At 56.5% G+C, this 25500-nt stretch overlaps 9 protein-coding genes across 9 annotated transcripts; 3 read left to right on the top strand and 6 right to left on the bottom strand.

Moving 5' to 3' along the window:
• Positions 1-139: 139 nt before the first annotated feature.
• On the top strand, positions 140-1260 carry TPT1 (tRNA 2'-phosphotransferase; the record flags this gene model as incomplete). Its single annotated transcript, XM_076676913.1, has 6 exons — positions 140-364; positions 465-620; positions 689-779; positions 848-928; positions 988-1044; positions 1127-1260. 6 exons carry the CDS (start codon positions 140-142, stop codon positions 1258-1260), a joined length of 744 nt encoding a protein of 247 aa, XP_076535895.1.
• A 597-nt stretch (positions 1261-1857) lies between these two features.
• On the bottom strand, positions 1858-2726 carry JCM15063_003870 (uncharacterized protein; the record flags this gene model as incomplete). Its single annotated transcript, XM_076676914.1, has 2 exons — positions 1858-2424; positions 2490-2726. 2 exons carry the CDS (start codon positions 2724-2726, stop codon positions 1858-1860), a joined length of 804 nt encoding a protein of 267 aa, XP_076535896.1.
• An 861-nt stretch (positions 2727-3587) lies between these two features.
• Positions 3588-4886, bottom strand: JCM15063_003871 (PWI domain-containing protein; the record flags this gene model as incomplete). The annotated part of the gene is made up of 4 exons (XM_076676915.1): positions 3588-4436; positions 4498-4629; positions 4692-4763; positions 4854-4886. The coding sequence occupies 4 exons, from the start codon at positions 4884-4886 to the stop codon at positions 3588-3590; spliced, it is 1086 nt and encodes a 361-aa protein (XP_076535897.1).
• Positions 4887-5001: 115 nt separating this feature from the next.
• Positions 5002-6811, top strand: JCM15063_003872 (uncharacterized protein; the record flags this gene model as incomplete). Its single annotated transcript, XM_076676916.1, has 5 exons — positions 5002-5676; positions 5743-6165; positions 6250-6357; positions 6445-6613; positions 6699-6811. 5 exons carry the CDS (start codon positions 5002-5004, stop codon positions 6809-6811), a joined length of 1488 nt encoding a protein of 495 aa, XP_076535898.1.
• Positions 6812-8503: 1692 nt separating this feature from the next.
• JCM15063_003873 (uncharacterized protein) lies at positions 8504-12194 on the top strand (the record flags this gene model as incomplete). Its single annotated transcript, XM_076676917.1, has 4 exons — positions 8504-9791; positions 9875-10449; positions 10530-11745; positions 11809-12194. The coding sequence occupies 4 exons, from the start codon at positions 8504-8506 to the stop codon at positions 12192-12194; spliced, it is 3465 nt and encodes a 1154-aa protein (XP_076535899.1).
• A 697-nt stretch (positions 12195-12891) lies between these two features.
• On the bottom strand, positions 12892-14353 carry JCM15063_003874 (glycoside hydrolase family 16 protein; the record flags this gene model as incomplete). The annotated part of the gene is made up of 4 exons (XM_076676918.1): positions 12892-13167; positions 13253-13397; positions 13466-13555; positions 13653-14353. The coding sequence occupies 4 exons, from the start codon at positions 14351-14353 to the stop codon at positions 12892-12894; spliced, it is 1212 nt and encodes a 403-aa protein (XP_076535900.1).
• Positions 14354-15462: 1109 nt separating this feature from the next.
• Positions 15463-16145, bottom strand: JCM15063_003875 (glutathione S-transferase family protein; the record flags this gene model as incomplete). Its single annotated transcript, XM_076676919.1, has 3 exons — positions 15463-15597; positions 15659-16018; positions 16098-16145. The coding sequence occupies 3 exons, from the start codon at positions 16143-16145 to the stop codon at positions 15463-15465; spliced, it is 543 nt and encodes a 180-aa protein (XP_076535901.1).
• A 274-nt stretch (positions 16146-16419) lies between these two features.
• On the bottom strand, positions 16420-19527 carry JCM15063_003876 (uncharacterized protein; the record flags this gene model as incomplete). The annotated part of the gene is made up of 4 exons (XM_076676920.1): positions 16420-16434; positions 16500-16613; positions 16685-18519; positions 18582-19527. The coding sequence occupies 4 exons, from the start codon at positions 19525-19527 to the stop codon at positions 16420-16422; spliced, it is 2910 nt and encodes a 969-aa protein (XP_076535902.1).
• A 647-nt stretch (positions 19528-20174) lies between these two features.
• Positions 20175-25434, bottom strand: JCM15063_003877 (uncharacterized protein; the record flags this gene model as incomplete). Its single annotated transcript, XM_076676921.1, has 13 exons — positions 20175-21533; positions 21601-21790; positions 21864-22956; positions 23028-23183; positions 23273-23500; positions 23568-23665; positions 23730-23836; positions 23899-23993; positions 24060-24148; positions 24214-24307; positions 24384-24839; positions 24911-25239; positions 25322-25434. The coding sequence occupies 13 exons, from the start codon at positions 25432-25434 to the stop codon at positions 20175-20177; spliced, it is 4407 nt and encodes a 1468-aa protein (XP_076535903.1).
• Between the last annotated feature and the right edge of the window lie 66 nt (positions 25435-25500).

The following is a 25500-nucleotide window of genomic DNA, read 5'->3' on the forward strand; positions in this document are numbered from 1 at the left end:
AAGTTCGATCACGTCTATGGCGATTCGAGCGCTGGTATGAATCGGGATCATTCGAGAGAGCGAAGAACAGGTTATGGATCGCTGCGCCTGTCTTTCGGATCCTCATTCCCTGTCGACTTGTTCCACTTTGACTCGAACCATGAGTACCGAAGCTACAATCCCAGACGCGACCATCGTGACCGCAACGGTCCCCGTGCCTGCTGCCGACGCTAGCACGGCAAAGCCGCCCAAGACTGCTCGAGGTAGACCAACGGACGATCCAGACACTCGATGGAGCAAGACTCTAAGCTACATCTTGCGTCATGGAGCTGCCAAAGAGTCGCTTACGTTGCGAGAGGACGGCTTTGTCAGGGTGCAAGATCTCGTATGTCCCTTCTCTCGCACTTGGTCCTTCAGGGTTGGCTTTGGGCCTGCTGTACTCTTGTGCTGATCAGAGATGAAATGGGACACGACTCGCTTTTTAGATGAAGAGACCCAAGTTGAAAGGTTGCAATTTGGAAACGCTCGAGAGGATCGTGCGAGACAACGCGAAACAACGGTTCACCTTGCGACCTGAACCGACTGGGGAAGGAGGTCAGGACGAATTGTGGATCCGAGCGAATCAAGGTCACAGCATCAAGGTACGAAAAAAGATTGTACCATTGCAGGGCAAAGAAGGAGAGCTGACACGACATGGCGTAATTGACAGGTCGAAGCGCTCGAGCTGAAACCGGTCGGCAAGGCGGATCAGATCCCGACCATGGTGCATGGCTCTTATTACCGTCTGTGGCCCCAAATCGGTAAAAAGCACAGTTCCTCGAAAGGTCATGCCCAAAGATTGATCCGGTTGTGGATTGCCTCTCTGCAGAGAAAGAAGGGCTCAGAGTCATGACGCGCAACCACATTCACTGCGCGATCGGTCTGCACGGAGACGAGGGCGTCACGAGCGGTAAGATTCAAAGCTCGTCGCTCCGAAGCCCGCGTTGCTCAACTTTTTTTGCTTTCCAGGAATGAGGGCAAATTGCGATCTCTTCATCTACCTTGACGTACCTGCGCTTCTCGCCGGTGAGTCACGATTATAACTAAGGACCATGTCTCGTTACTTTCAGACTAATTGATTCCCATTCACGCCTTTTCATTCTTGCAGACGGGATCGAAATCTTTACCTCGACGAACCAAGTCGTGTTGACAGCCGGAAGAGATGGAGTTATCGCACCAAAATACTTCAGTCGAGTCGTGCGCAAATCTGGAGAGGTGATCGTGCCGGCAATTGCTCCATGATTTTTTGCTCTTCCACAATCGACGGGTCCTCGCAGGGCGAGGGTGACAGCTCTTTCCTCTTGGTGAGACCTCGCTCACTCGTGTCGTTCAGTTCACGAAAAGTCAAGCAATAGGCTACACGAGAATTCGTGATTGCGAGTGCCTTTCCCCATAACGATACAGCGCGAGAGAGCTAGTGCAAGAAGACCTCGAGAAGGAGTAAAACCCTAGTGGAAGGCGTCCAAGGATAGAAGGAGGAACTAGACTTTTTGAATTGGAGAGCCGAGTAGGAACAAGTGGCGGAGTTCGTGCAAATCAGCCATGGCGAGGAAAAAGAGTGAGTGACAGAGAACCAGACAAAGCGATCTCATAATTTCTTTTTCAGAATGGAGAGAAATCCGAGGCGGGATGCTGAGTAGACTAGGGGACATCGTCGGGATCGGTCAAAAGAGAGAGAGGGCGGGTACTGCTGGTCGTGCGGATTGCGAAGTGACAAGAGATTAAACGAATGTAGGGGTAAATGAAGGTCGGCAGTCGAATGTGCCAAGGGTATAGATGAAAGGTAGGGCGTTGCAAGGGGAAACCGAAAGAGAGAGTCGCATTGGTGGACGTGATTCGTCAAATGAAGGCGTACGCTCGAGGTTGATGCGCAGGGTCACTCGTGTCCAATTTTCTGCTCACTACCGCGGCGGCTCCTACTCCGGGACTTGCGAACGTAGGTCGACTCGTTTGTACAGGCGATGGAGGATACGAGCCGGCGGAAGAGTACGTTGCTGCGTCGGACCCGGCAAACGAAGGCAGGGAATCGTTCGTTCTTGGTCGAGAAGAGCACAAGGAGGACGTCGAATCCGCTCTCGGACGAACGCCCGCATACGCAGTGACGGTGGGCTCATCTCGATGGTCGTGTAGGTTGAGTCGCTCAAACATGGTAGGGAGCGGGAACAGGTTCTGGGGGTTCGAGGACGAGCGCGAATGGGTACGAGAGTGCTGACGGCGGTGAGTTGTGTGGGTTTGCATGTACTCGACGCACGCGTCGGCAGCGAGCGCTTCTTCCTTTTTGCGCCTCAGCTCTTGCAATTGTTGTGGCGAAAAGTCTCGCTCGTCGAGCACCTCGAGCGGGGCCGCTGGTCGGCTTGGTGGTGCCGATTCCACGGTAGCGAACGGCAAGGACGACCGGACCGTCGGCTGCACGATCGACATCCGCGTCATCAGCACACGCGGTAGGAGGAATCTGCAAAGAGGGCACTGACCCTGCGCGGCGCCAGAGTTGGCTCGTCCTCCTCGTCGTCTTCCTTGAACGAGTCTTGCGCATGGGCGTCGCCTTGACAGCCAAAGTCGAAATCTTCGCCACGGTTCCTCAACCTCTTGAGGTGTTTCTTGGCGAGGTCGGCGAACGAGGAAGTTTTCCTTAGCGTTCGTGTCGCGGGCGCGTGCGGGTTGTGATGGGCTGGCTCGTTCGAGGTGCTGCCGTGGCGCACGGCAGTCATAGCAGTCGGCTCGGATCTCGAGCGTGGCAGAGTGCTCATCGTTGCCGTTGAATTCGGGGGGTATAGAGGAAGGCGAGAGGTCTGTTGCGGAATGCAGGCGCGAGAGGCGTGTGCGATGCGCGTGGCAAACTCGGCTGGGCGTTCTCCGGTCGGACCACGTCCTTTTGTAGACGATACGGCGGCTTGTCTGCGTGAGCGGCACTTTCCCGGGAGAGAGCAGGCACGACAATGAGGGCGTGAGAAAGGGAACGTTGCTTTGTCTCGGAGACGGTCGCGCGAACTCATACGCGTCGCGACCCGTTTGTCCGAATTCTCTTTCGCATTTTCTGCTTTCCGGCTTGTCCCACTCTCGAGACTCGCAAAGAGGAGGCAACAAAGACAGTGTGGCACATTGGTAGAGCACGGCGAGCAGAATTTCGAGCGTAGTACGTTTTTGCATCACAACCCTCCTCCTGTCGCGGTACAGCACCGCCTCTGTTTCTCCGAGGCGCTCCTCTTTGCGAATAGAGCGGCTCCCTGTTTCACTCCTTGGCCTGTCTCGAGGCCATTACTTTTTTCCTCAACAAGCCTTCCTTCAACTCGCTCTCTCGCTGTTGCAAGCTCGCATCCTAGAGGTTGTTCTCCAATTTTGTGGCAAGAGTCGCAGCGTCAGTACGAGTTGGACTTGGCATGAAGATGTCCGAGAATTGAGACATACCTTGTCGTTGTCTGCAGCCGAGTCGTCCGCCCACCGAGACTTGGAGAGCCTCGAGTCGGCTGCCGGTCTCGCGTTCGTCGGCGGCGATCGAGTCCTGCTTCTGCTCCTGCTCACGCTGCGGCTTCTACTCCTCGATCGCTCACGTCTCTTTCCATCTCGCCTGCTCACATCACGATCGCGCTGCGGGCTTCTCGACCTCGAAGGAGACCTGCGTCGAGGAACTTTTGCGCCGTCTCGAGCGGCTGCCGCTGCAGGCGGGGACGATGATCGGCGGCGTGTTCGTCGCGACGAGGGAGGAGGCGTTGATGACCATCGTCGATTCGAACGGCGCGGCGGCGTACGCGAGCGCGATCGAGATCGAGATGGCGAACGAGAACGAGAACGGGAACGAGAGCGGGAGATCGAACGAGGTCGAGAACGTCGAGGCGGTGGCGAGCGAGACCGCGAGAGGGAACGACCGCGAGGCGGTGCGCGCTGCGAGGTAAAGAATGCAAGGTCAGTTGCCGAGTCGGATCTGGAGGACGCAGTATCCTCACTCGGTAGTCGTCTCGTGGACCTCCTCGTGGGCCGTAGCCTGCGTCTCGTTCGCGATCATCTCGTCGCCCTTGGAATCCTCCCCTGCCGCCGTATCCACTGCCGCGCTGGTCTCCTCTCTCGCGGTCATCGAAACGGTCCCGGCCTCCGCCATACCCTCCTCTGCCCCCTCCTCTCCCGCCTGCCCCACCAAATCCACCTCGGTCTCCTCCTCCGAAGCCTCCACGTCCTGGTCCGGCTCGCTGGTCCCGTTCGCGGTTGCGAATCGCCTGTAGCTCGTCTTCCTTGCGTCGTTTGATCGCTTCCTGCTCAGCGCGCTCGCGCATCTCGCGCTTCTTCTCCTCGAGCAGCTCGGTCGGAACCCTGAGCGGATTCGACTGGGCCGACAGGAGCAGGTTCCAGAGCGGTTCCATAAACAGGATTGTCTTTTTCTCGAGAAAGCCAGTCAGCAAAATCTGGAGGTTCTTTGCGTCGATGACCTAAGGAGACATCGAAAGTCAGCCACAACGACCGGTTTGGCATTTGAGCGGGTCCACTGACAGGGTTGTCTTGGTCCTCGAGGAGCGAGTTGATGTACTCGATCAGGACATCGTCCTCGAAGCCGAGGAGCTCAATGACCTTTTTGGCAATCCAGGGTTTCATGACGGTGATCTCGACCTTGCGCATGTCGACCTGTGGATCAAAGAGTGAGCCGGGCAGAGGCGAGTGGAGGAACGAGGGAAGTTTGCACCCACCTTGGTATCGAACGTGCGGGGGAACGACATCTTCTTGAGCAGCATTGCTTGCTTGTCCTTGAACCGGGGATCCTGTTTGTGTTCGAGCGTCGACCGCGAGCGAAGTGCAAGATGAGTTTGATCATTCGGCGGAACAGACACGAGACAGGGCGGATCTGTTACCTGGTCAGTGCTTGTGCCCTTGAAGAACGACATGATCGAAGCTGGTGCTTGGATCGCCGAAGTGAGAGGAAGAGGCGAGTGGTGACGCTTGCGATGTCCATGCAGCGGTTTCGCTCCTCTCTCTACACTCCTCCCGTTTCGGCCCGCCATGTCGTCTTTCGATCAATCGAGAGGGTTCTCGATACCTTCAAGCTTGACTCGGCAGGATCACTGGGCTGGTGCGACTGGCGATTGGGGCCACACTGCGACTTCACCCCGCCCGCCTGCCGCCCCACCGCTTCCTTCCTCGTCGTCCCTCGTGTCCGACCACGGCTTCCAGCACTTCCCATCGAGCTTGCCCTCCGAGACGGCGACACCCGCGCGCGAGCTCGACTACTCGGTGATCGACGACCCCGCGCATGCCGACGCCGGCCTCCCCTCGAACCGCACCTCGCATGGGTTCAACCACCTCGTCGAACCTGCGACAGATTGGCAACTCGCGCGTCCGGACAAGGTCTCGATCGACCTGAGCCCTCACCTCGAAGGCACCCTCCTGCAGAAACACCATGTCTGGGTCGTCGTCTCGAATGGCGGCAAATCATCGACCGAGCGACGCTACTCGGACTTTGTCTGGTTGCTCGACTGCCTCTCGAAGCGCTACCCCTTTCGACTGTTGCCTTCGTTGCCCCCCAAATCGATCCAGTACCAGGGCCACTTTATCGGGCAGGACGAAGGCTTCCTCGAGCGACGCAAACGCGGGCTCGAGCGCTGCCTCAACGCGTTGGTCAACCATCCCGTCCTCAGCAAGGACGGCATCTTGTCGAGCTTTCTCAACGAACAGAGCGTCAGTTCCGACAAGGACTCCCCTCGCCTCTCTCTATACTCTGGCTGACATGATTTCTTTGTTCAGGATTTGACCGCGACCCGCAAAGGATCAAACGTGTCTCTCGCAGAGGAATCGACCACGTTCACACCTTCCCCAGCTCAACTCTCGACTCTCCCGGCAGACCTCGACACACGATTCACGACCCTGCGGAACCATCTGCCCGTGCAGATCGACACGTGGACGAAACTGTCGATCACGGCAGACCGGATCGCCCATCGACGGTTGAACCAGGCGCACGAGTTTGCGAAACTTGGACAAGGGCTCGATACCGCGGTCGAGCTCGAGGATTCGGTCGAACGTGAGAAAGGACTCGGATGGAGACCGAGAGAGATGAAACGGGTTGACCAGGATTTGAACATGTTGGCGACTGGAGTACGAACCGTCGTAGGATTGCAAGAGGGCAGTTCGAAACGATTGATGGAAGGTTGGGTCGAGGACGTCAAACGAGTAAACGCAATTTTTTTCTACCGAGGATGTTTTCTCTTACATTTTTCGCTGACCATCATCTTGGTGTATCTTGGGCTCTTGTAGCATCGAGAACTGTATACAAATCTGAGAGACCTGTTCCATCGACAATCGACTCTGGGAATTGACTACCTCGACAAGTTCGAGAAACGGCTCGCGTCAAACGCCGCCAAGGTGAAACTCTCCTCTCTATCCAATCGAGTATACATTGGAAGCAAGTGACTGATGTAAAACATTTGTCGTACGTCTGCTCCACTGTAGCTCGACTTGCTTCAATCGACTACGCCGGCTCCGAGCACGTACGCGACCGATTTCGAGAAACTGTCAACGAGCATCGAGACGGACAAACGAAGTATCGAAGCGTTGAGACGCAGGCGCGAGTTCATTCGGTGGTGCGTGTGGCAAGAAGTGCAATGGGTGTTTCGATCGAGTGAGTGTCTCTCTTCTCTCTCTCTCTTGATCGATCGTTTTGGCAGTTTTTGAAAGGTAAACTGACTTTTTTCTGGATTGAACAGCGAGCTTGTTGAGGAGAAACATGAGAGATTTCGTTCAGAGTGAACTTCGGTTTGGAACCGAACTAGCACAAGTGTGGACCTCGCTCGACGAACGAGGGTTGGGCGACGATTGAGTTGAGACTTGGGAATCAGAATTATGAGATTTGTTATAGCATGTCGGAAGGAGGGCTTTGCACTACTTGTCCCTCTACGATTTTAGCGTACGCACGCGCAAGCAAGCAAAGTCACGATTCTTGCCGAACAGTAATGGATGACAACTACGTCGTCTTATCCGCTGGCTTGTGTCGTCTGAAGCTTGCGATATAGAACCCTTGCGGGTGGCGAAACGTCGCTGTTGAGACAACTCGAGGTTGAAAGCGAGAGATGTTCCCTCAAACCAAGCACATTGGATTCGACCATGGAAGCAGAACATTGAGACAACTCGGACGTTTGCATGACGAGGTGCAAGGGCAATATCGATCGACCGAAGGGAGGGCGAGGGACTCAAGGCACGAGAGACAGGGGCCAGGGGAGGGCAACTCGCGGTGAATGGACGATACAAGTCCAAGGCAAGGTGTTGTCGGATAGAATAATTCTTTACAGCTTTGAGAAGTACGAGCGAGCGCTGGACAGGCGGTGCACATCAATTGAACCGAAGTCGGGGAAGAACAATAAGCTGCCATGCGACATGACGCACGTTTGTTGGAATCGCGCCGATCTTGAACGGCAGAGTATACGAAAGAGTGCTCAAGTCGAACGGCGACGAGTCTGGTGCGTTTGAGCAAGGTGCTGCAGCGTGAGATGAGAGCAAAGTGGAGGATCGACGGTCGGCGAATCGCCGCGCATTTCCCCTTCGAGCGCAGGTCGAACACAACCTCGCCTCTCCCAACGCACCCACACAGCACCACCCCTCGATCGAGTGGCTGCAACCAAGGAACGTCAACTCTTACTCGCCGCGTGCGGCTCTTCCCGCCCAACGACCCTCTCGTCGCCCCCCTCTTGCGCGAGTTTCAGACCCTCGTCTGTTCCACCCACTCGACAAGTCGCCTCCGACATCGTTAGGCGCAACCCAAGCCCTACAGCAGCCCCAACGGTCTGCATAGTCCATCGCGCGGTTACTTGCACCGCCGTCGGACTGCCACGGCGCTTGAAAACACCGGTTCTCATCTGGTCAGTTACTTTGTCTCGCCTGTGTGCCACCGGCTCGGGTTCCGCACCTCGGCCCCTGCCATAGGGATCACGGTCGAACACCTGGGCGGGTCGCAGTGACTTTGCGCGTGCTCCCGGCTGACTGTTTCGTCTGCCTGCTCGCGTCTTCGATTTTGCCCGACCCTGTCAGACCTCCACTTTCGTCCCTTCCTCCCGTTTCCTTCTCTCCGCCGAGCGTTCGAGGCTCGTCGCAGTATCCTCTTAGCAGCAACTCGCATTCGCGTTCGCTCTTAGAGTTCCGTCCTTTTCGCCCCCCGGTTTTCCAGGATTATAAGTGCGTCCGATATCGCTGTAAGTCTCTCGGTCTTTCTCTCCCTCTCGCGCGTTCTCGCGGCCCTCGCGCACGCTCTCGCTCGTGTTGACCCATCCCTTCATCGGCAATGAATACACAGACGCCGCAATCCCTGGACCCCATCCGCGAGCGAAATCGACGAACGACAAGAAGCAGAACCCGAAAGTCGTTGCAAGCTAGATCTACTGTCACAGCCTCCAACCCCTCCCACCCTCCTTTCCACGTACGTACCAAAGCTTGTCTTCTCCCGAGATTGCGGTCGCTCAATCTGATCCTCTCGCTCTGGCGTGTTCCGTTCCACAGCACCTTTCAACCACTCCTCCTCATGTCCAACCTTTGGAACGACATCGGCAACTTCACCGACCAGTCGCTCAACCCGTCGACGTTCGGAAGTTACGACCCGATTGATGGCTCGTACGGACCGACTACCCCCGCCCTCCAGCAGCAGCAACAGCAGCAGCAGGACGCGTACAACGAGGGCTCCATGCAGGATCACATCTCGGTCCACGACAGTCCCATGACGAGCTACTCGAACTCGGGCCCGATGCGCTCCGGTTCCATGGATTACGCCAACTCGATGTACGACCCGAGTGGCAGCGTCAACCCGGCCGCGACCATGGACCTCGACTACGACATGTCGGGCGTCGACAATGTCGTCGGACTGCCCGTCCCGGCCGTTGCCCCGCGCCATGATCCGCTCGACCTTGCCCCAGCACGCTCCACGAGCATGACCGGCATTGAGCGCAGGGCCTCGAACGCACAGTACGGCTCGACCAGCGCAGCCGAAGCGTTCGCGCGTCTCCGAGCAGGAAGCATCTCGATCACGCCGTCATCAGCGCCTTCCAACTCGAATGGCGCGATGGGCGATTCCGCCAAGGTCCTTTCTTCGGCACACTCGGGCAGGGGCCAGGTGCAGTCGCACTCGCGGGGCAATTCGATCTCGGACCTGCCCATGCGCGCGTTCTCGTATCCGGCTCAACTCCCGCTCGCGTCGCACTCGTCGCCCCGCAAGACGTTCTCTACGCACCACCGTCCGAGCCTCCACCTCACCTCGCCGCTGCCCTCGGCGTTCCCGCAGTACGCCGGAAACTCGACTGGGACTCCGTACGAGACGAGCGCTGGACCCACGTACGACATGTACGGCACAGCGGCGGACACGGCGTTTTCGCTCAACGAGGGAGGACTCGCTGGCTTCAACAGCGGAATTGTTCCGCCCTCGCAATCGGTGACCCCGACCCCCGAGACGTTCAAGAATCCGCCCGCCACGCACCAGCAGCACCACCAGCACCGACATCAGCGGGCCAACAGCAGAGCCGGATCGTACCTGCAACACGCTCAGCCCGCACCTCAGCCTCAACCGCCGCCCAGCAACTTGCAGAATCAACCAGCATTCAGTGACCCGTCGCTCTACTCGTCTTCGGGCTTCGACCTCATTGGAGTCCTGGCCCGAGTCGTCGGGCGCAAGAACCCAATCATCAATGTCGGTTCGATCGACATGAGTTGCTCTTTCATCGTTGCCGACGCAAAGGACCCCGAAATGTCGTCGATCTATGTCAGCGAAACGTTCTGCAAGTTGACGGGCTACAACCAGGAAGAGATCGTCGGACGAAGCTGTGCGTCCTGATTTGGTTCTCTTTGTACATCTCTCGATGATTGCGCAAATACTCACGAGTTGTGCTTGTTCGCATTTGTCCAGGTCGATTCTTGCAAGCACCAGGAGATCAACCCGTCCGCAAGGGCGAGAAACGTCGCTACACGGACACGAGCGCCGCCCATCACCTCGCGACCAAGCTCGACAACCTGCAAGAATGTCAAGTCTCACTCATCAACTACCAAAAGGGAGGCAAGCCGTTCATCAACCTCGTCACGTGCATCCCGATCTCGTGGAATTACACGGACGAGATTGACTACATTGTCGGGTTCCAAGTCGACCTCGTCGACCAGCCCGCAGCGATCCTCGACAAGATGACGAATGGCTCGTACGTCGTCAACTACTCGGTCGTTCACGCAACCATTGCGCGCAACCCGTCGATCTCGAGCACCGAGATTGCAAGTGCGATCGAACAGCTCGAGGATACGGTCTTGGCAGGATCGAACGCGCAGGGTCAACAGCTCATCAAGCCCGACCCGTCGTCTGCGATCCAGTCTGTCCGGGACCAGGTCACGACGACCGACCTCGGCGAAGTGATCGATCTCGTTGCCAAGCACGGCCTGCCATCGGTGGCAAACGACGCGATTCGGAAACAATTCATGAGATTGATGGTCGATCAGGTTCGTCCTATTTCTTCTCGAATCGCCCTGGTTTCGTTTGCTATAACGGCGCGCTAATTGGTTGACCTCGACATGTACAGTGTGATGATCTGATTCACGTCTTGTCGCTCAAAGGCGCTCTCCTCTACGTGTCTCCCGCCGCACGCAACTTGCTCGAGTACGAACCGAGCGAACTGTTGGGCAAGACGCTTGCCTCGTTCTGTCACCCGTCCGACATCGTCTCGGTTCAACGCGAGCTCAAGGACGCGGGAATCGCGAGTCACGCCAACGTGAACCTCGTGTACCGCATTCGACGCAAGCACTCTGGATACATGTGGTTCGAAGCTTCGGGTCGATTACACCTCGAGCAGGGCAAAGGTCGCAAGTGTGTCATCCTCAGCGGCAGACCGAAAGAGGTGTACAAGATGTCGTGGTCGGACCTCGAACGAGCGGGAGGAATGGGAGAGTCGGAGTTTTGGGCAAAAGTCTGCGTCGATGGCATCTTCCTCACGGCAACCCGCTCGCTCACGAACGTGCTCGGCAACGACCCCAAGTTCAGCATCGTCGGAAGATCATTTGCGGATCTGTCACCCGATCGGGACTCGTCGGGGATCATGCAAGCGCTCCTCCAGGCTGCTGAAGGAAAACCGGCTCAAGTGCAGCATCAGATGATGGGCGCGAACGGACCGGTCGAAGTTGTGACGCACTTCTACCCGGCCCGCAGTGATCAGGAGGAACCTACCTCGCCGACTCTTCCCGCGGTCGGACGCAAGCAAGTGTCGGTCATTGCTCAGATCAACCTCCTCTCGAGTGAGATGACCAAGAGTCGCACTCCGCTCTCGGCGTTCAAGTCAGTTCGATCCGGGTCTCAATCGGACGCGTCGTCGAGCATGACCATGGCGGGAGTGTCGACGGCTGCGACTGGATCGAGTGTAGGAGGAGGAGGAGGAAATGCGGGAGTCACCCTCGCGCTGCCTGCGTTCGGAGGTCGGCCCTCGGGGACTACCCCATCTTCGACTTCGGCCGGATCTTCGTTCTCGGCAGTTCCGTCAACGTTCAAAGCGCTCGCATCTCCCAATGCGACGTCGGACAACGTGTTCGAGGAGCTCAATGTCACGCGTGGCACGAGTTGGCAGTTTGAACTGCACCAGATGCGGTTGACGAACAAGAAGTTGAGGGAAGAGAAGGAAGCGTTGTCGGCACTCAAACGCAAACGCGAGGAATCGGTCAAGCCTCCTTCATCCACGAAGGGATCGAACGCTCCTCGAGCATGTGCCAACTGTGGACGAACTACATCGGCAGAGTGGAGGTCTGGACGTGAGTTGCTTTGTCTTTTCGTAAAACATATATCAGCACTGACATGTGACTCGATCGAAACAGCAACGGGTCCCAAGACACTGTGTAACGCGTGTGGTCTTCGCTGGTCGAAAGCACGGTCTCAAGCCCAAGCCGCCGACGTCAAGAAGAAAGCGGACGCTGCCGCCACGCTCCCACCACAGCATTTTGCAAAGAAGCACAGCAGTGCCAATGAGACGTCGGACGACTCACCGTATGAAGGTTCGCGCGAGTCGAGCAGCAGCACGAACCCGACCACGAACTCGCCTGCGAGTCAAGTGTTTGCGAAAGCCTTCTCTCCACGCGATCTGCAAGCCCCACCGCCACTTCTTCGACATCAATCGGTGTTTGCTTCGTCACCTTACGGGGACACGGTCGCACCTCCGCCACCACCACCTCATCACAGTTATCACGGCCATCCGCCTTATTAGACTTTGCCGTCCTGCCCTGCCCTCGCTCTGCCCTTTCCTCGTACTTAGTTGAACCCTGCCCATTTTTTCGCTCTCATGCCCTCTCTCTCTCTCTCTCGACTCATATACGAATTGTCGTTCCACATATTCCCGTCCCGGACTCGGTCATCTTGCTTGTAAACACCGCCTTCCCTTCCTCTCACTCGCTGTCACCTTCATCCTCTTTTCTTATTCGTACTTTCCTCCTACGTCTTCACCATTTTTTTTTTTTTTTGCTATGCTCCCTCTTTACTCATTGGATCTTGGGTTCTTTTCCGATGCGGTTTCCCCCATTCCACCCACTCCTCTGCCCCGACACCCTTCTCCCTCTAAATTTTCCATACACCACACCTTCTCTAAACCCCAGTTTGTATCATATTTGCCCAAGCTGTCTACTTTCTCCTCGTTTCCCGGGCGCTCTCTGTGCAACGTTGTCTGCCTCCAAAAGGGAAAGCAACAAATACGAATGCGACTTTCTCCGGACAGCTTGCTCAGAACTCACTTTGCTTCGCGCAACAAGTCGGAAAGGAGAAAACGTGCAGGATGATATTCTATAGTATGCGCACAGACCTACGTATTTGAGAGACCGGGGAAACAAAACCTAGTAAATCGAATATATACTTTACGACAGGAGGGACTCGGGGAACAGGAAAGATGAAGAAACTTGTCCGTGTGGTTTTCAAGTCCTGCTGTACACTTTGACGTAGTTGACCTCCCAGAACGCTTGTTCGAAATTCGAAGGATCCATGATCGCGTCTTGCCACGTTCCCGAGTATCCAGCCGCGTTGAACGTTGCACCGGCCCAATCACCTCCGAGTGTGATATCGAACACGAGGTTCTGCGAGGCAAAGTATTTGCTCATGTCACACGAACTCGCTTCCCATCGAGCTTTCGGAGTACCCCATTTTGCCGGGTTTGGAGTACCGTTTGTGATATCATCGGGAATTTCGTCTCGCTGTACAGATTCGAAGGAGAAGGGAATGAGCTTTTCACGTTGCGCGTAGGAGAGGAGGGGTAAACACCGGTTCTCGGCGACTCACGAGGAAACTCCAAATCGAGATGCCAGTCTCGTCAAACTGGGTGACCGAGACTCCACCTCCTGCATCGTTCCAACCCGAACCATACGAGCTCTTTGACGTGTCTTGCACACCACACCCAATGTTGAAATCGACGAATGCGTTGCAACTGCGATAACCGTGACGAAGAATTGGTCAGGATCTCAGCCACGCATGTTCGAAGAAGATTCGACTTACTCGGTGGCGAGGATCGCGCCGGAAGCTTGCATCGGGGTCGTCAGTGTGCACCCGGGAGCAGTGTGCAGCGTCATCTGATTCTGAGTCGAGCTACAGAATCGAGGCGGAAGACACGATGCGAGTCAGTTTAGAAACGTCGTCGAAGATACGTACGAGCAGCATGAACAGGTGTGAATAAAGTACTCACTCGTGTACGCCTTCGATGAGGTCGACTTCTCCTCCATAGGGCCAGTTGTCACCGACCATCCAGAACGCAGGCCAGACGGCGGGACCGTGCGGGATGTTGGCAATGTCGGCTACGACAATCGATCCGAGGTCGACTTTTTGCTTGGACGAGATACGCACCGAGCCTCTGAGTTTGCCCCAACTCAAGTCGGTCCACGAATCGACGCGCATGATGGTCGTGTTGCGAGCTGGTTCCGGTACGTAGACGAGTCCTTCTCCCCACGCTTGTTTCATCGAGCGGTAGTCGACCCAACCATGAGTAGGATCGGGGTACGTGAACCAGTCCCAATCATCGAAGAAGCTGTACCCTCCCATCGAGGCCTGGGACAGCGTGTACGTGGGCGAAGCAGCGACACTCCGTTTCGCAAACTTGGGATTGATCGGCACGCGTCGAGGCTTTGGGTTGATCCTACGTTTCTGCCGAGGCTTGACGAGAGGTTGTTCCTCCGAAGTAAAATTTGATGATGCGGGTGTCGCAGGAGAAACAGAGACGGCACGTCGCCGCCGTGAAGGTTTTTCGAGAGGAGCGCGTTGAGCTTGCGCGGCGGGTTCCGGTATCGGCGATCGAGGTGACAAGGTGGTGGACCGACCAGCGGTCACTTGCCCTGGTGTCAAGACCGCAAGGAGGGCGAAGGAAAGGACGGTCAACGTCGAGGGATGCATGTCGAACGATCCAGAGGAAAATCGAAAAGGTGAGGAAGAGTAATGAGGGCCAGCCTCTGCGCGCAAGTCTTAGCTGTGTGTTGAGAGCTATAACAAATCATTGAGAGTCAGCAAGAATATCGATTGAGGATCGCATTGGTCTGAGGAAGCCGGGGAATCGTCGAGAAGTGGCGTGGATCGTCCCCACTCACCCGGTCTCTTCACGGACTGTCAACAGTCGAGCTTTGTAAGGGTCAGAGAGATGTAGAGGTACAGGCCAGACCAGGACGAGAGAGCAACAGGTCAATCTTTGGCCGCCAAGTAGGAATTAAACTGCGGGCCAGCCATCTCAAGCCATCTCCCCAAACCCGCAAAATTGGACAATGAACGGAGACCGAAACAGTACGGATGGCTGCAAGTTGAAGCAAGCAACCCCTAATTCAGTGAGGACCGAGCCGGCCAGCATGGTGAGGTGCCCAGATCCGGATGAAAGCGACAAGAGAACTGCGCGAACCAAGCGTTTTTTCGATCGCAGTCAAATGCTCGACCGTGTCAACAGGGCCGCGCGGCGCGGCGCAGTCGGGCGAATTAAGCCTCGTGGACGTGCTTGACAGAACGGCTGGGCCGGCGTTGGCGTTGGTAAAATGGCGACTCGAGAAGCGTGCCATATGTGATGCCTTTCGCAGATTCGCTCTCACAAGCTCGCTCGGCTCATGTTAGCAATGCCGTGATCTCCAACGGTAGAACGGTCCAAGGGATGTGAGTACACAGAAGACCGGGCGAAAGTGAGCTATCCATGGGAAGAAGAACAAGGTGAAACATATTTCCCGTCGCGGATCTGCGCGGCGAGCGTAGAATTTTGCCTCAGTCCCTGAGAGACATGCGAATTACAGTGACAGGAAGTCTATCTGAGATCATCGCAAGAAGGGCGTTTCTCTAAAAGAGGCTCTCTCCTGAATCCGCTTGTACCACTCGTCAAGCTCCGGACCACCTTCCAGTTCTCGCCATTTCGAGTCTGGTGCCCGACGGTCGACATAATACAACGAGATTGCCGCGGAGATCTGTAGCAAGATGCACAAGTCGCAGCAATCAGCGACGGTCTCTTCTCCAAGCATGAGAGAGCGAAAATTTCAACCGACACCAGCGAGGGGCAGTGTCTCGGACAAAGGATCGATCTGAGTAGCCTTCTTGGACAGTAACGGTATAGCGCGCGTGATCTTCGAGAGCTGTCCGGATACCCAGTCTGCCCAAAGCAATTCTGCAGGCTGTTGGAGCCCGCAAGAAATACAGGAAGAAACCGTCAGTTCCTTCGTGTTGGCCACGTACTAGTACAATCTGTCGTGCAAAATGAGAACTCGCTCGTTCGAGACGCTCGTAGCGCAGGCTGAGAGCGGCTTCGCAGATTCCGTCCGCGAGCGATTCGGTTGCGAGCGCTTCGAATCGCTCGAGACCTGCTGCCGGGAGAGCCTTGTCCCGAGCGAGACTGTCCAAGTATTGGGCGATCACTTGGGATCCGAACAGTACCCTCGGAACCTCTTCCGAGTCGACTTGAACCGCCAGAGCGGGAATCTTGCCGAGAGGCGCCAGATGACTGTGGGCCGTAGACTGAAACGTCGGGAAAGCCTTAACGGAATAGTCGAGAGCGACCTGCCGAGTCATCTTGAGCTCGTGCAGCAACACCATGATCTGCCAGACGTCAGGTTGATCTACGTGTCAGATGATCTTCGACGAGTCGAGCGAGGTAGACTGCACAGCAGCGATTGACCTTGAGGCAGAAGGGAGAGGCATTCGAAGTGTAGAGACGGAGCGCCATGTTGGAAAACGCGGAGGCGAGAGCACCTCGCAAAGACGATCGCGAGAAAAACACTAAGGGGGGCGCCAAGTACCGGCTGTGTCACCTGCGCACGAGCTTGTTGGATGATATGGTCGATCATAAGTTCAGCAGGACAGTGCAGACAAGAGGATGGCGTAGAGAACCAAAATAAATAAGGAAGGATAACGGACTATGGGAATGGGGGATCAAGATGTTCAAAATGGGTATAGACAGATTGATGACAGACAGAGTGGAAAAAGGTATGTATAGCTTTTCAGGCGTTGGGGCCCTGCAGGCGCAAACGGTGTCAGCGAACATGGAGAGACAAGTAGAGCTCAAGAAACGGCGACGAACGGAGGCTGAGCCAAAGAGAGCACCGCTCCCGCCTTGCCCCTTGAATCGAGGGCGCTGAATCACAGAGGCCGGGGCTGCAGCGATAGTTGCTTTCGATACTCCGCAAGTCGAGCACTGAGCGTTGCAGACCAGGACGAGCAATGGTCAGTTGCGGCCCGATCAAAGTATATTATGTTCGAGCGCACCTTGTCAGAGTCGGAAAATTCGGTTGATGCCTCGACGTTGGCCGTCTCTTCCTTTGTTTTCTGCAACTCAATCTGGAGAGACCGGATCTGCGACTCCAACTCCCATTGCAGACTTTGCCAAATCGTCTTGGCTTTGCGGTACTCCGCTTGCAGCGCGGCATACTTGACGGACATGGCATCAGCCTCGTCAGTCGGAGAGCTTGAAATCGAAGGAGGGAAGCTCGGGGTTAGGGGAGTCAATGGAAGACCCGACGGCGCCGATCCAGCCTCGTCAAAGACGGACGTCGAAGCGTTCGAAGCAACCGATTTGAACGAGGGCGCGTTGGGCGACACGAGATCACCATCCGGAATCGTAGGAAGAGCCCGCGCGTGTGCATGTTCAGCGGCTGCGAGGCTTGCAAGAAAGTCGGACGGCAGTCCCGCCGAAAAAGCCATCGAGACAGGGCGGAGCGAGAGTGATGGTGCAAAACCTTTCCGCAGGCGTTGATTTGGATCTGGAGCAGGAGTAGAAGCGAATGCGACTCGACTGGCTGAGGCAGGATTCGCGGGAGAAGCGAGAGGGATGGCTGCTTTGAGGCCAGTAGCTCGCGAGAGAGAGTTGGGCGCGCTGATAGATTCAAGCGATGGAACACTTGCGCTTGACGCGATGATCGGTCGGGCTTGCTCCTGCTGTACATTCCGACTCGAGATGTCGTGTGGTGGCGGAACCGGTAGCGGAGTATCGAAGCGCTCGTGTTTGTCGACCCCACCCATCATGCGCTTCAGGAAACCAGACTTTTTGGGTTTGAGCGACCGAGGGGTCGGGAGTGAAGCAATTGTCGTGGCGGGGGACGAATACCCTGACTGGGACACGGGAGGAGTCGTTGACGAAGTCTTGCGTGTGGCGACTGATTCAAGCGTTGACTCGCGGGTGCGCGCCTTGCTTGCCAGCGAGTTGGAGGAATCGTGTCCGTTCAGACGGGCGCGACGGTTCTCGCTTTCGCGCTGGCGTGCCTCTTCGAGCGAGATGAGGTGATGGCCAAAAGCGCTTGGCGATTGACTCGATCCGCCGGGAACAGCTGTAAAGTACGATCCCCTCGCAGTGTCTGGCGATGTCGGCGAGGGAGACGCAGGGACAAGAGCATTCGGTGTGCAGGGATTCGAAGCATCAGGGAGCGCAGCGACGACGGGCGCAGGTTGGCGGACGTGGAGGCTACTGTGTGACTCGGACCGAGCGAACGTCGAAACAGTCGGAGGCGCCGAGCGAGGAACGTTGTTCGAGGTCACGAGATCAAAAGTGACGGGAGGCGGAACGCGTCCCGATTTGCGCAGATGAGCAGCCTCTACACGCTGTCGTTCCGACACAATGGTCACGGTGGGCGACGAGATGGCTTGTTTGCGAGTGGCCAGATCGAGCGATGTTTTGGGTCGCCCGGTGAGATCGTGATACGAGTCGCTCGAAGGCAGTCCCGAATACGATTTGACGAGGCCTTTGAGCGATCGTTTCGATGGCGAGTCGGGCACAGCCGAGACTTGGCTCAATCCCAGACCCAAACCCTGAAGCGCATCTTCACGCTCTTTTGCCTCGTCTGCCGTGTTGTGGCGGCGAGAAGTAAGGGCGCTAAAGCTGCGTGTGCGCGACTTGCTCGGCTTAACGTTCTCCTTGCGGTCCTTGGCCGCTTTCGAGGAGGTCGTTACGGCTGGCAGTGGCGACGGAGCATTGCGCTTTAGCGGCTCGCTCGTCTTGCGGGTTGACCGCGATGCCGCCTGCTGAGCGGTAGGCAGCGCACCTGCGAGCGGTTCGTCATCGCCGAGATCGTCCCAAGGAGCTTTCGAAACCAGTTTGAGCTTGGGGCCTGGAAACCGATCAAACATGAGCGAGATAGCAGACAGCGAGAGGTCGACAACATGGACTGACCGAGGATGCTCTTCATGCGCTGCATGGCGTCGGCGTCAGGCTTCAGGTTCGGGTCCGATTCGAGGTGCTTGACAACAGCATCGAGATCGTCCTTCCACGATTCGTCCGACAGAACAGACTGCTGGCTGTCGCTCTTGACAATCTTGAGCGGTGCCACAGTGATATGAGGGGGCTCAAGGCGCGAGTCTTTCGCAGACTCTCCCGGTGCAATGGTTCGCGAACCTTCATGATTTTGAGCAGCGCTCACCCTGCTGTTCGAGGCCAAGAGCTTTGCGAGATCCCGTGGCAGATCATCAACGCATGACGAGCGTTCTAGCGCATCCCTGGTCCATTCCTCACGCGTGCTGTCCTGGAATTGCTCATTATCGCCGTCACCGTCGTCATTCGAGTCCAAGTCGTCCTCGGCGATCGATTCAGACAACGCTGACGATGCGGCACTCAGACGAGAAGCATCGTGAGGCAGCTGTCTCAGATTGCGTCGATGCGGGATGACTGCGACTTTCGCCATGCGCACAGACGCGATCGACGGGGAAGGCGAATAGTCTGAGAAGTTCTCGGTGTTCGTGCTCGGGGACGCAGGCAGAGGCGGGGAAGCTATTCGGGGAGGAGCGAGGTCATCGGGGTGGGTCGAGATGCCGAGACGAGGCGGCGAGGGACTTGCGAGCTCGTCGAACTGATCGCGCTGCGTCGCTTCGGGGGTGAACGGCTCGTCGTCAAACTGGTGATGGGCCGCAAAGTTGAAGATGGGCGAGTGGATCGTGCCTGGCGAGTCGACAAAGGTCGAGAAGCCAGAGTCGCTCAGCGCGGGAGAGGCCGGCGGCAGGGGCGAGTGCCGGTTGCGCTCTTGCAGCAGTTCTCGCACGCTGTTCCCCCCTGGAGAGTGACATCCCCATGTCGAGAGGTTTGGAGACGGTTGCAGGAGCGGCGAAGGGCCCGAGGTCGCCATTCAAGGGGTGGTCAAGCGGGCGGAGTCAGGGGGGAGGGGAAAGGAGACGCGTCGGGAGGGAAACACCAAACTTCCCAGGCGAGAGGTTCAGGTCAGACGGTTGACAGGATGCTAGAGACAGCGTCGAACGTCAGCAACCATGCGTATCAGGGTGAGGAGAAGAGAGTAGCGCACTTCGGTTGACTGATTCCGAATTACAAAGAGACGCGTGCACACCGCGCCGTGTTTGGCAAGCTCGAACGTGACAGCGCAAGACCGAAAAGAGTGACTAGAGTGAGACGATGTCGGGGCTGCGCGATCTAACGCTGCTGAGAGCTTGCCGGGATGTAGAGCCGTGTCGAAAATGGAAGCGAAAAGCCCAGGCGTGAGCGCGTCGGAGCAACATGCTGCGCGCGGGGGCGGACGCAGGAATTTATTATAATTCCCAGGATTCACCAACGCTTTTCCTGCAACATGACGCACGAGATCGCCAGAGTGTCTCGATACAAAATTTTGGACCGTGAGAGGCGCGGGGGTTGAGAAATTCAGCCCGACAGCAGTAAAGGGGGAAATTCAGAAGCGAACAATGCGCGCGACCCGAGTGCGGCAGATATGATTGCGAGGGGAGTACTAGAGCAGCAATAACAGTACAGACAGGGATGACAACCTCAGAAGGGTGGTTGACCCAGCAACTTGCGGATCTCGCTTGCGGCTGAATCTTTTCCAAGTGACGATGCTGACGAGCCGTTCTGTGGTGGAGTTCTCGCTGTACTCGACCGTTCGACAACGTTGCTAGAAGACGTGCGGTGCTTGCCGGTCAGAATGTCGAGCACGGATGGCGTCGAACCTGACGAGCCTAGCAGGCTCCGACCGACAGAGCCGAACCGCCTCGAATCATTCTCGGACTGCGTACCAGCCTTCGGATCCACAGTTGGACCGTCGGCCGATACCGTGAGCGTACTCGTTGTGCTGTAGGCGAGACCTTCATTCGTGAGACCATCTTGCAGCAGGTTCCAGCGCGAATCGTTCAATTGTGCTTCCTTCGTTGGCGGAGCCTTGCCATCGATCGACGATGGAGAAACGCTATTCAATCCCGAGAGTCGACGACGATGCATCGAGGACGAAAGGATAGATGAACCCGAACTCGCCGAGCGGGACTGGCTCATGGCATGGATGGAATTGGCCGACGGGGAGGCGGGTGAGGAAGCGAGGAGACTGATCGGGCTCGGCCGAGCGCCGCTGGTGGACGGTGATCGCGCGTCTTTTCTGGACGTTGGGGAAGAGCGGATGTATCGTGGCGATGGAACGCTCGCGCCCAGATTGGAGGGTGGCAGAACCTTCTTGCCCGCAGAAGGAAGGAACGCTGGCGATGCGCCACTTGTCGAATGAGACGGGTCATAATCCGTCGTAGGCGGGGATGCTGTCTGCCTGAGGGGCGATCCCACTACCGGCGACGACGAGAGCTGGAAAGGGTTTGAAGAAGGGGACGATGAAGGAACGAAAGGATCGGGCTTCTGTTGCACAGGCGTAGCGGGCTGCGATCGAGCGAGAGCCCTGGCAATCCCTGAGGGCGATGTCGGACCAGGATCTCCCGAGCCGCGAAGGGGTGATTTACTTCGCTTGAGTGCGTTCGGAGAAGGAGATCGCTTGCCGGCATCGACAGACGGCTCATCTACCTCGACGATGGCATAGTCCGGACGTACTCTAGCCTCAGAGGACGCAGGAAAGCCCTCAGAAACGGTCCGCCGGATGCTCGGCGATTGCGCAGGTCCCGGACGATCGACGAAGATAGCAGATTCGGCAGTTGATGAAGGCGCCCGTGTCGATGCGAGGGCGTCCGAGCTACTGCGTACTGGTCGAGAAGGGGTGGTCGAGCTAGACTTGCGGTCACCGTTCCTACCCTTGTCTTTGTCTTTGTCCGACGAGTGTTTGCGAGCTCGAGATGACTCTTTGCTGCTCCAGGGCTCGACTTCGAGCAGATAAAACTTGGTTCCGGCTGCAAGAAGATACGGATTCGTCGCCGGATCCTGCGATTGTCAAATTCAGTACGAGGAAGGGGCTTATGTTACCTAACGAGACAGCGAAAAGACTGACCTTGACATCGACGATGGTCTCGGACAAGGTCACAATACGTGCGACTATCCACTCCCGCGTCTTCATTTGTTCGGCAATCACGCCTGTGGGCGATAGAAAGTGATGCGGGAAGCTGACGTTGAACGCGGCCCATACAGGCACGGCCGAATTCCTTGTTGGCAGGAAGAGTGCGAGATCTCCTTTGGTGAAGCTGTTTCAAGGAGTAAAGAACGTCAGTACCACAAAAAATATACCTGCGGGACAGCAAAGAAAACGATACGCACTGCCTGAACGCAATCTTGTCGTTCGACCCGCTCGCTGCTCGATGCGCCCTCTCGCGATACGCCTTGGCTTCCTTTACCCACTTCTTCGTCAGCATGGTGAGTCCATCCATCTTGTTCCTGATCGCTTCGGTTAACGGGACATGGGTGACTTGCTCCAGGTCGAGCAGAAGCGCCTCAATGTCGCAGGAAGCATAGTCGATAGGCGGGACCGGCAAAGTCGGGGCAATCTGCACTGGCGGAGGTACAGCGGAGTCGACTGCAGCTGCCGAAGCGTCGGCTTTGGGCGCTGGAGGCAAGTTGAGAGCGTGGGTAATGTTGTCGTTCTCGTCTCGGAGCTTCGCGGCGATCATGACCGCGGCCCGAGCCTGCTTCCGAGATTGGACAAGCTCCTTCTGGACGTCGACGATTCCTTTCTCCTTGTCCATTCGCGTCTCTTCGAGCTCCCGCTTCAGGAGATCTATGTCCTCTTCCCTCGAAGCGACAACGGTCTCCCACCGAGCGATTCGCTCCCTCAAGCCGTCCGCGATCTCTTCCAGCGTTCGGTTCCGAGTCTCTTGACGCTCGAAGTCTTGAGATTTGCTATCGAGTTGTTCTCGAATACCGGACAGCTCCTTCTCGAGCACCGCACGATCGAGATCCGCCTCGGCCCTAAGCTCCTTCAACTCCTTCTCCTTTTCTCCGAGTCGACCTTGCAACCTCCCAAGCGCGTCCTCAAGCTCGTCGAGATTCCTTGCCTTGTCTTTGAGCGACGATTCGAGCTTTGTCACCTCCGCTTGGACACGATCTCGCTCTGCCTCCGCTTGTCGACTCTTCCTCGTTTCGACCTCGCGGTGTTCGCGCAGCGACCCGAGCTCCTTCTCTCGCTCTTCAACGTCCTTTCGCAACCGTTCGGTCAGACCTCGGTTCTTCTCTTGCGCACCTTCCGCGACCGAGCACCTGTTCTCGAGCTGCGCGACCGTCTCTTCGTGAGACGATCGCTCAGATTGCAGTTGGCGAGACAAGGTTTCGTTCGCTTCTTCGAGTTGTCGGACTTGCGATTCGAGCAAAGCGATCTGAGTCGCATCAACCGCAGGTTCGGGGGGAGCAGAGGAGTCTGGCAAAACGTCAATTGGTCAGTTTCGATATTCCCCAGTTATAGAGCAAAGACAGGCGGCGGGCCCGTACTGGCGGCAATCCGTTCGAAATCTTGCGACAGTTGGTGAATATTCGTAATCAAGCCCTCGAGTTGCTTCTTGCCCGCGCGAAGAGGGTGCTCGAGAAGCGATCCTTTCGTGTCGTTTGGCAAATCTGCTACGAGGTCTTCGAAAGCCTGTCTTAACACTGTTCCGGCCGATCGAAATCAAAAGAAAGAAATGCTCAGTCCGGTCGATCGGGAGTCTGGAATTCGGCGTTCGTAAGATGTTGCTTACGATTGAGGGTCTCCATATCCAAGTCGGGTAACCCTTCCACCCCTCTCGCATCGACTGCAAAGCTGATCGCGGGCACTAACTCGTCGGCTCCCACTCCCAGGCCCCTCACTTCCCACGGCAACTTGCCCGAGAAGTTTGACCTGTAATGTCGGCGGCGAGACAGCTCGACGTTGGTCAGGGACACGAGCTGCTCCGAAAGTGACTGTGATTGTGAGACCAAAAGTCGATCTTTTGTTACGAACCGCCAATCACCGTCAGTCACGGTATTGTACGAGAAAGACATTATCGGGCCTACTGTATTCGCGTCGTCGGATGACCTCGGCTACGGTCGCTAGATAGGCGGGAATGAGCCCTTCAAGCCTCGCGAGATGCTTGAAATTTTCCGTCCGCGTGCTGCACGACGCATCCGTCAGCTCGTGTCAACGCAGAATCCGTAGCTCTTGGCGACTTGACGTACCGCAGATCATGGTCCAAAATTCCGAGATCGCTAGGCATGGACGCAATGTCGCTCTGGAGCGCCGAGATCTTTTGCATTTGGAGTAGTTGATACCTTGTCATAGCATTCTAAGAAAACGCTCGAATGTGTGAGTGGATGGCCGGACAAGCTTGAAGGGGGCGTGACCGACCTTTCGCTCGATGAGGAATCGGATCCGGTCACGGTGTTCGGCGTCACACACAGACAATTCATCAAAGCATTGAGCCAACAGCTCGGGATCGGTCACTGGGGCGAGTTGTACGATAACGGTTAGAAAGACAAGTTGAGCTCGGTACGGGAAGCTATGCTCACTGGATTCTCCGGCATGGACAAGTTCTTCGATTCGTCGATGACCATTTTCGGCATCTTGCTCGCAGGCCTCGAGATCTTCCAAGTCTCGGCTATACGTGACGAGTCCGGATCAGCAACGAGTTCAACTAGAGTATCCGCTCTTATAGAGGATTACCTCGTCGCTTCGAGATCGGCTTGCACTGCCTCTGCATTTGCCACGACATCGTCAAGAGTCACCTGAAGTGCTTCGGTTCGCATCTTGAGTTCCGCTGACAATTGGGCAAAGAGTAGACTGCGATTAGCCTGGCAGTTATCTGGAGATATATTGCGATTGTCGTTCCTCACCGAGAACTTTTGCACACCCGTCGCGGACCGCAACCATCTTCTCAGTACTGACATAGTCGCCGAGAAACCTCTGTTTCTCTTCGGGTCCACTTCTAACCGCACTGCCGGGTTGACCTGTACTGCTGCTTTCTCGCTGGTGGTTCGACGCGTCATTCCATCTCTGACTAGTTGCGCTGCTTCCTCCTCTCACGAGGAGTCCGTTGACAACCCTGACGCGTTTGATACTGTCCATGTTGTGTTCCCATCCTTGCAGCAACTGTTCGTACTGATCGAGTTGAGGCGTTGCCGTCTCTTGATACAACCGGAACGAGGTGCAAGTCCCCGTATTGACTCGATGCAAATTCGCTAGTGCGAGCGAGAGGGACGCGCGTTGGTTCGTGATCGAAGAGATCAGGGCTTGGAGGGTCGAGAGGTTGTGCAACGAGAGAGACAAGTGAGAAGTCAACGGATCCTCGGCTGAGCATGTAAGATCGCGTCAGACAACCTGCAGTGGACAAATCTGTTCAGGGATTGGAGAAGCCGCTCACGATTCAAAGGAGGTTCGTTGAGAACCATGTCATCGTCGATCCTCAACAGGGTGGCGACCGTCTCGGGATCAGCGTCGAGATGTTCTCGGTCGAAAACGTACAGTCGCCTCTCTCCAAAGGTCGGCGTCGGTTCATGATCTTGTCGTTCAGGGTTCGAGGTGTTCGCCATGACCTGAGTCTCCCCACTTTGATCCGATCGCAACAAGAGCAACAGGTGCTGGAAAGCTTCGTCTCGGGTAACGGGAATCCCTTGATCGTTCATGGTGATCAGACAGTCGTTCGGGATCTCGAGGAGCGGACTGAGGAACTGCTTGCGCAGTTGGTCGAGACTGTCGAGATCGCACCGGCCGACTTTACTCGTGAGTGCCGGTCCCGCGACTGCATGCAGCCTTTACAGACGAGGTTACTCACCTCGAGATCTGCTCGAGATCGTGCAGCGAGATGGAGAACGCGGCACCATCCGATGAGCGGATTACGACGAGTTGGCTCTCTGGCCCGTGGCTGCGGCTGCGCGAGCCCTCCATGTTGTTCCTTGCGGCGTCCACCGCACTTGTTGTCGTAGTAGTCGGAGTGAGCGGTATGTGGGGAGA

The sequence above is a fragment of the Sporobolomyces koalae genome (genome assembly GCF_050403365.1).
Source record: "Sporobolomyces koalae JCM15063 DNA, S_koalae_JCM15063T_v1_ctg6, whole genome shotgun sequence".
NCBI lineage: Eukaryota > Fungi > Basidiomycota > Microbotryomycetes > Sporidiobolales > Sporidiobolaceae > Sporobolomyces > Sporobolomyces koalae.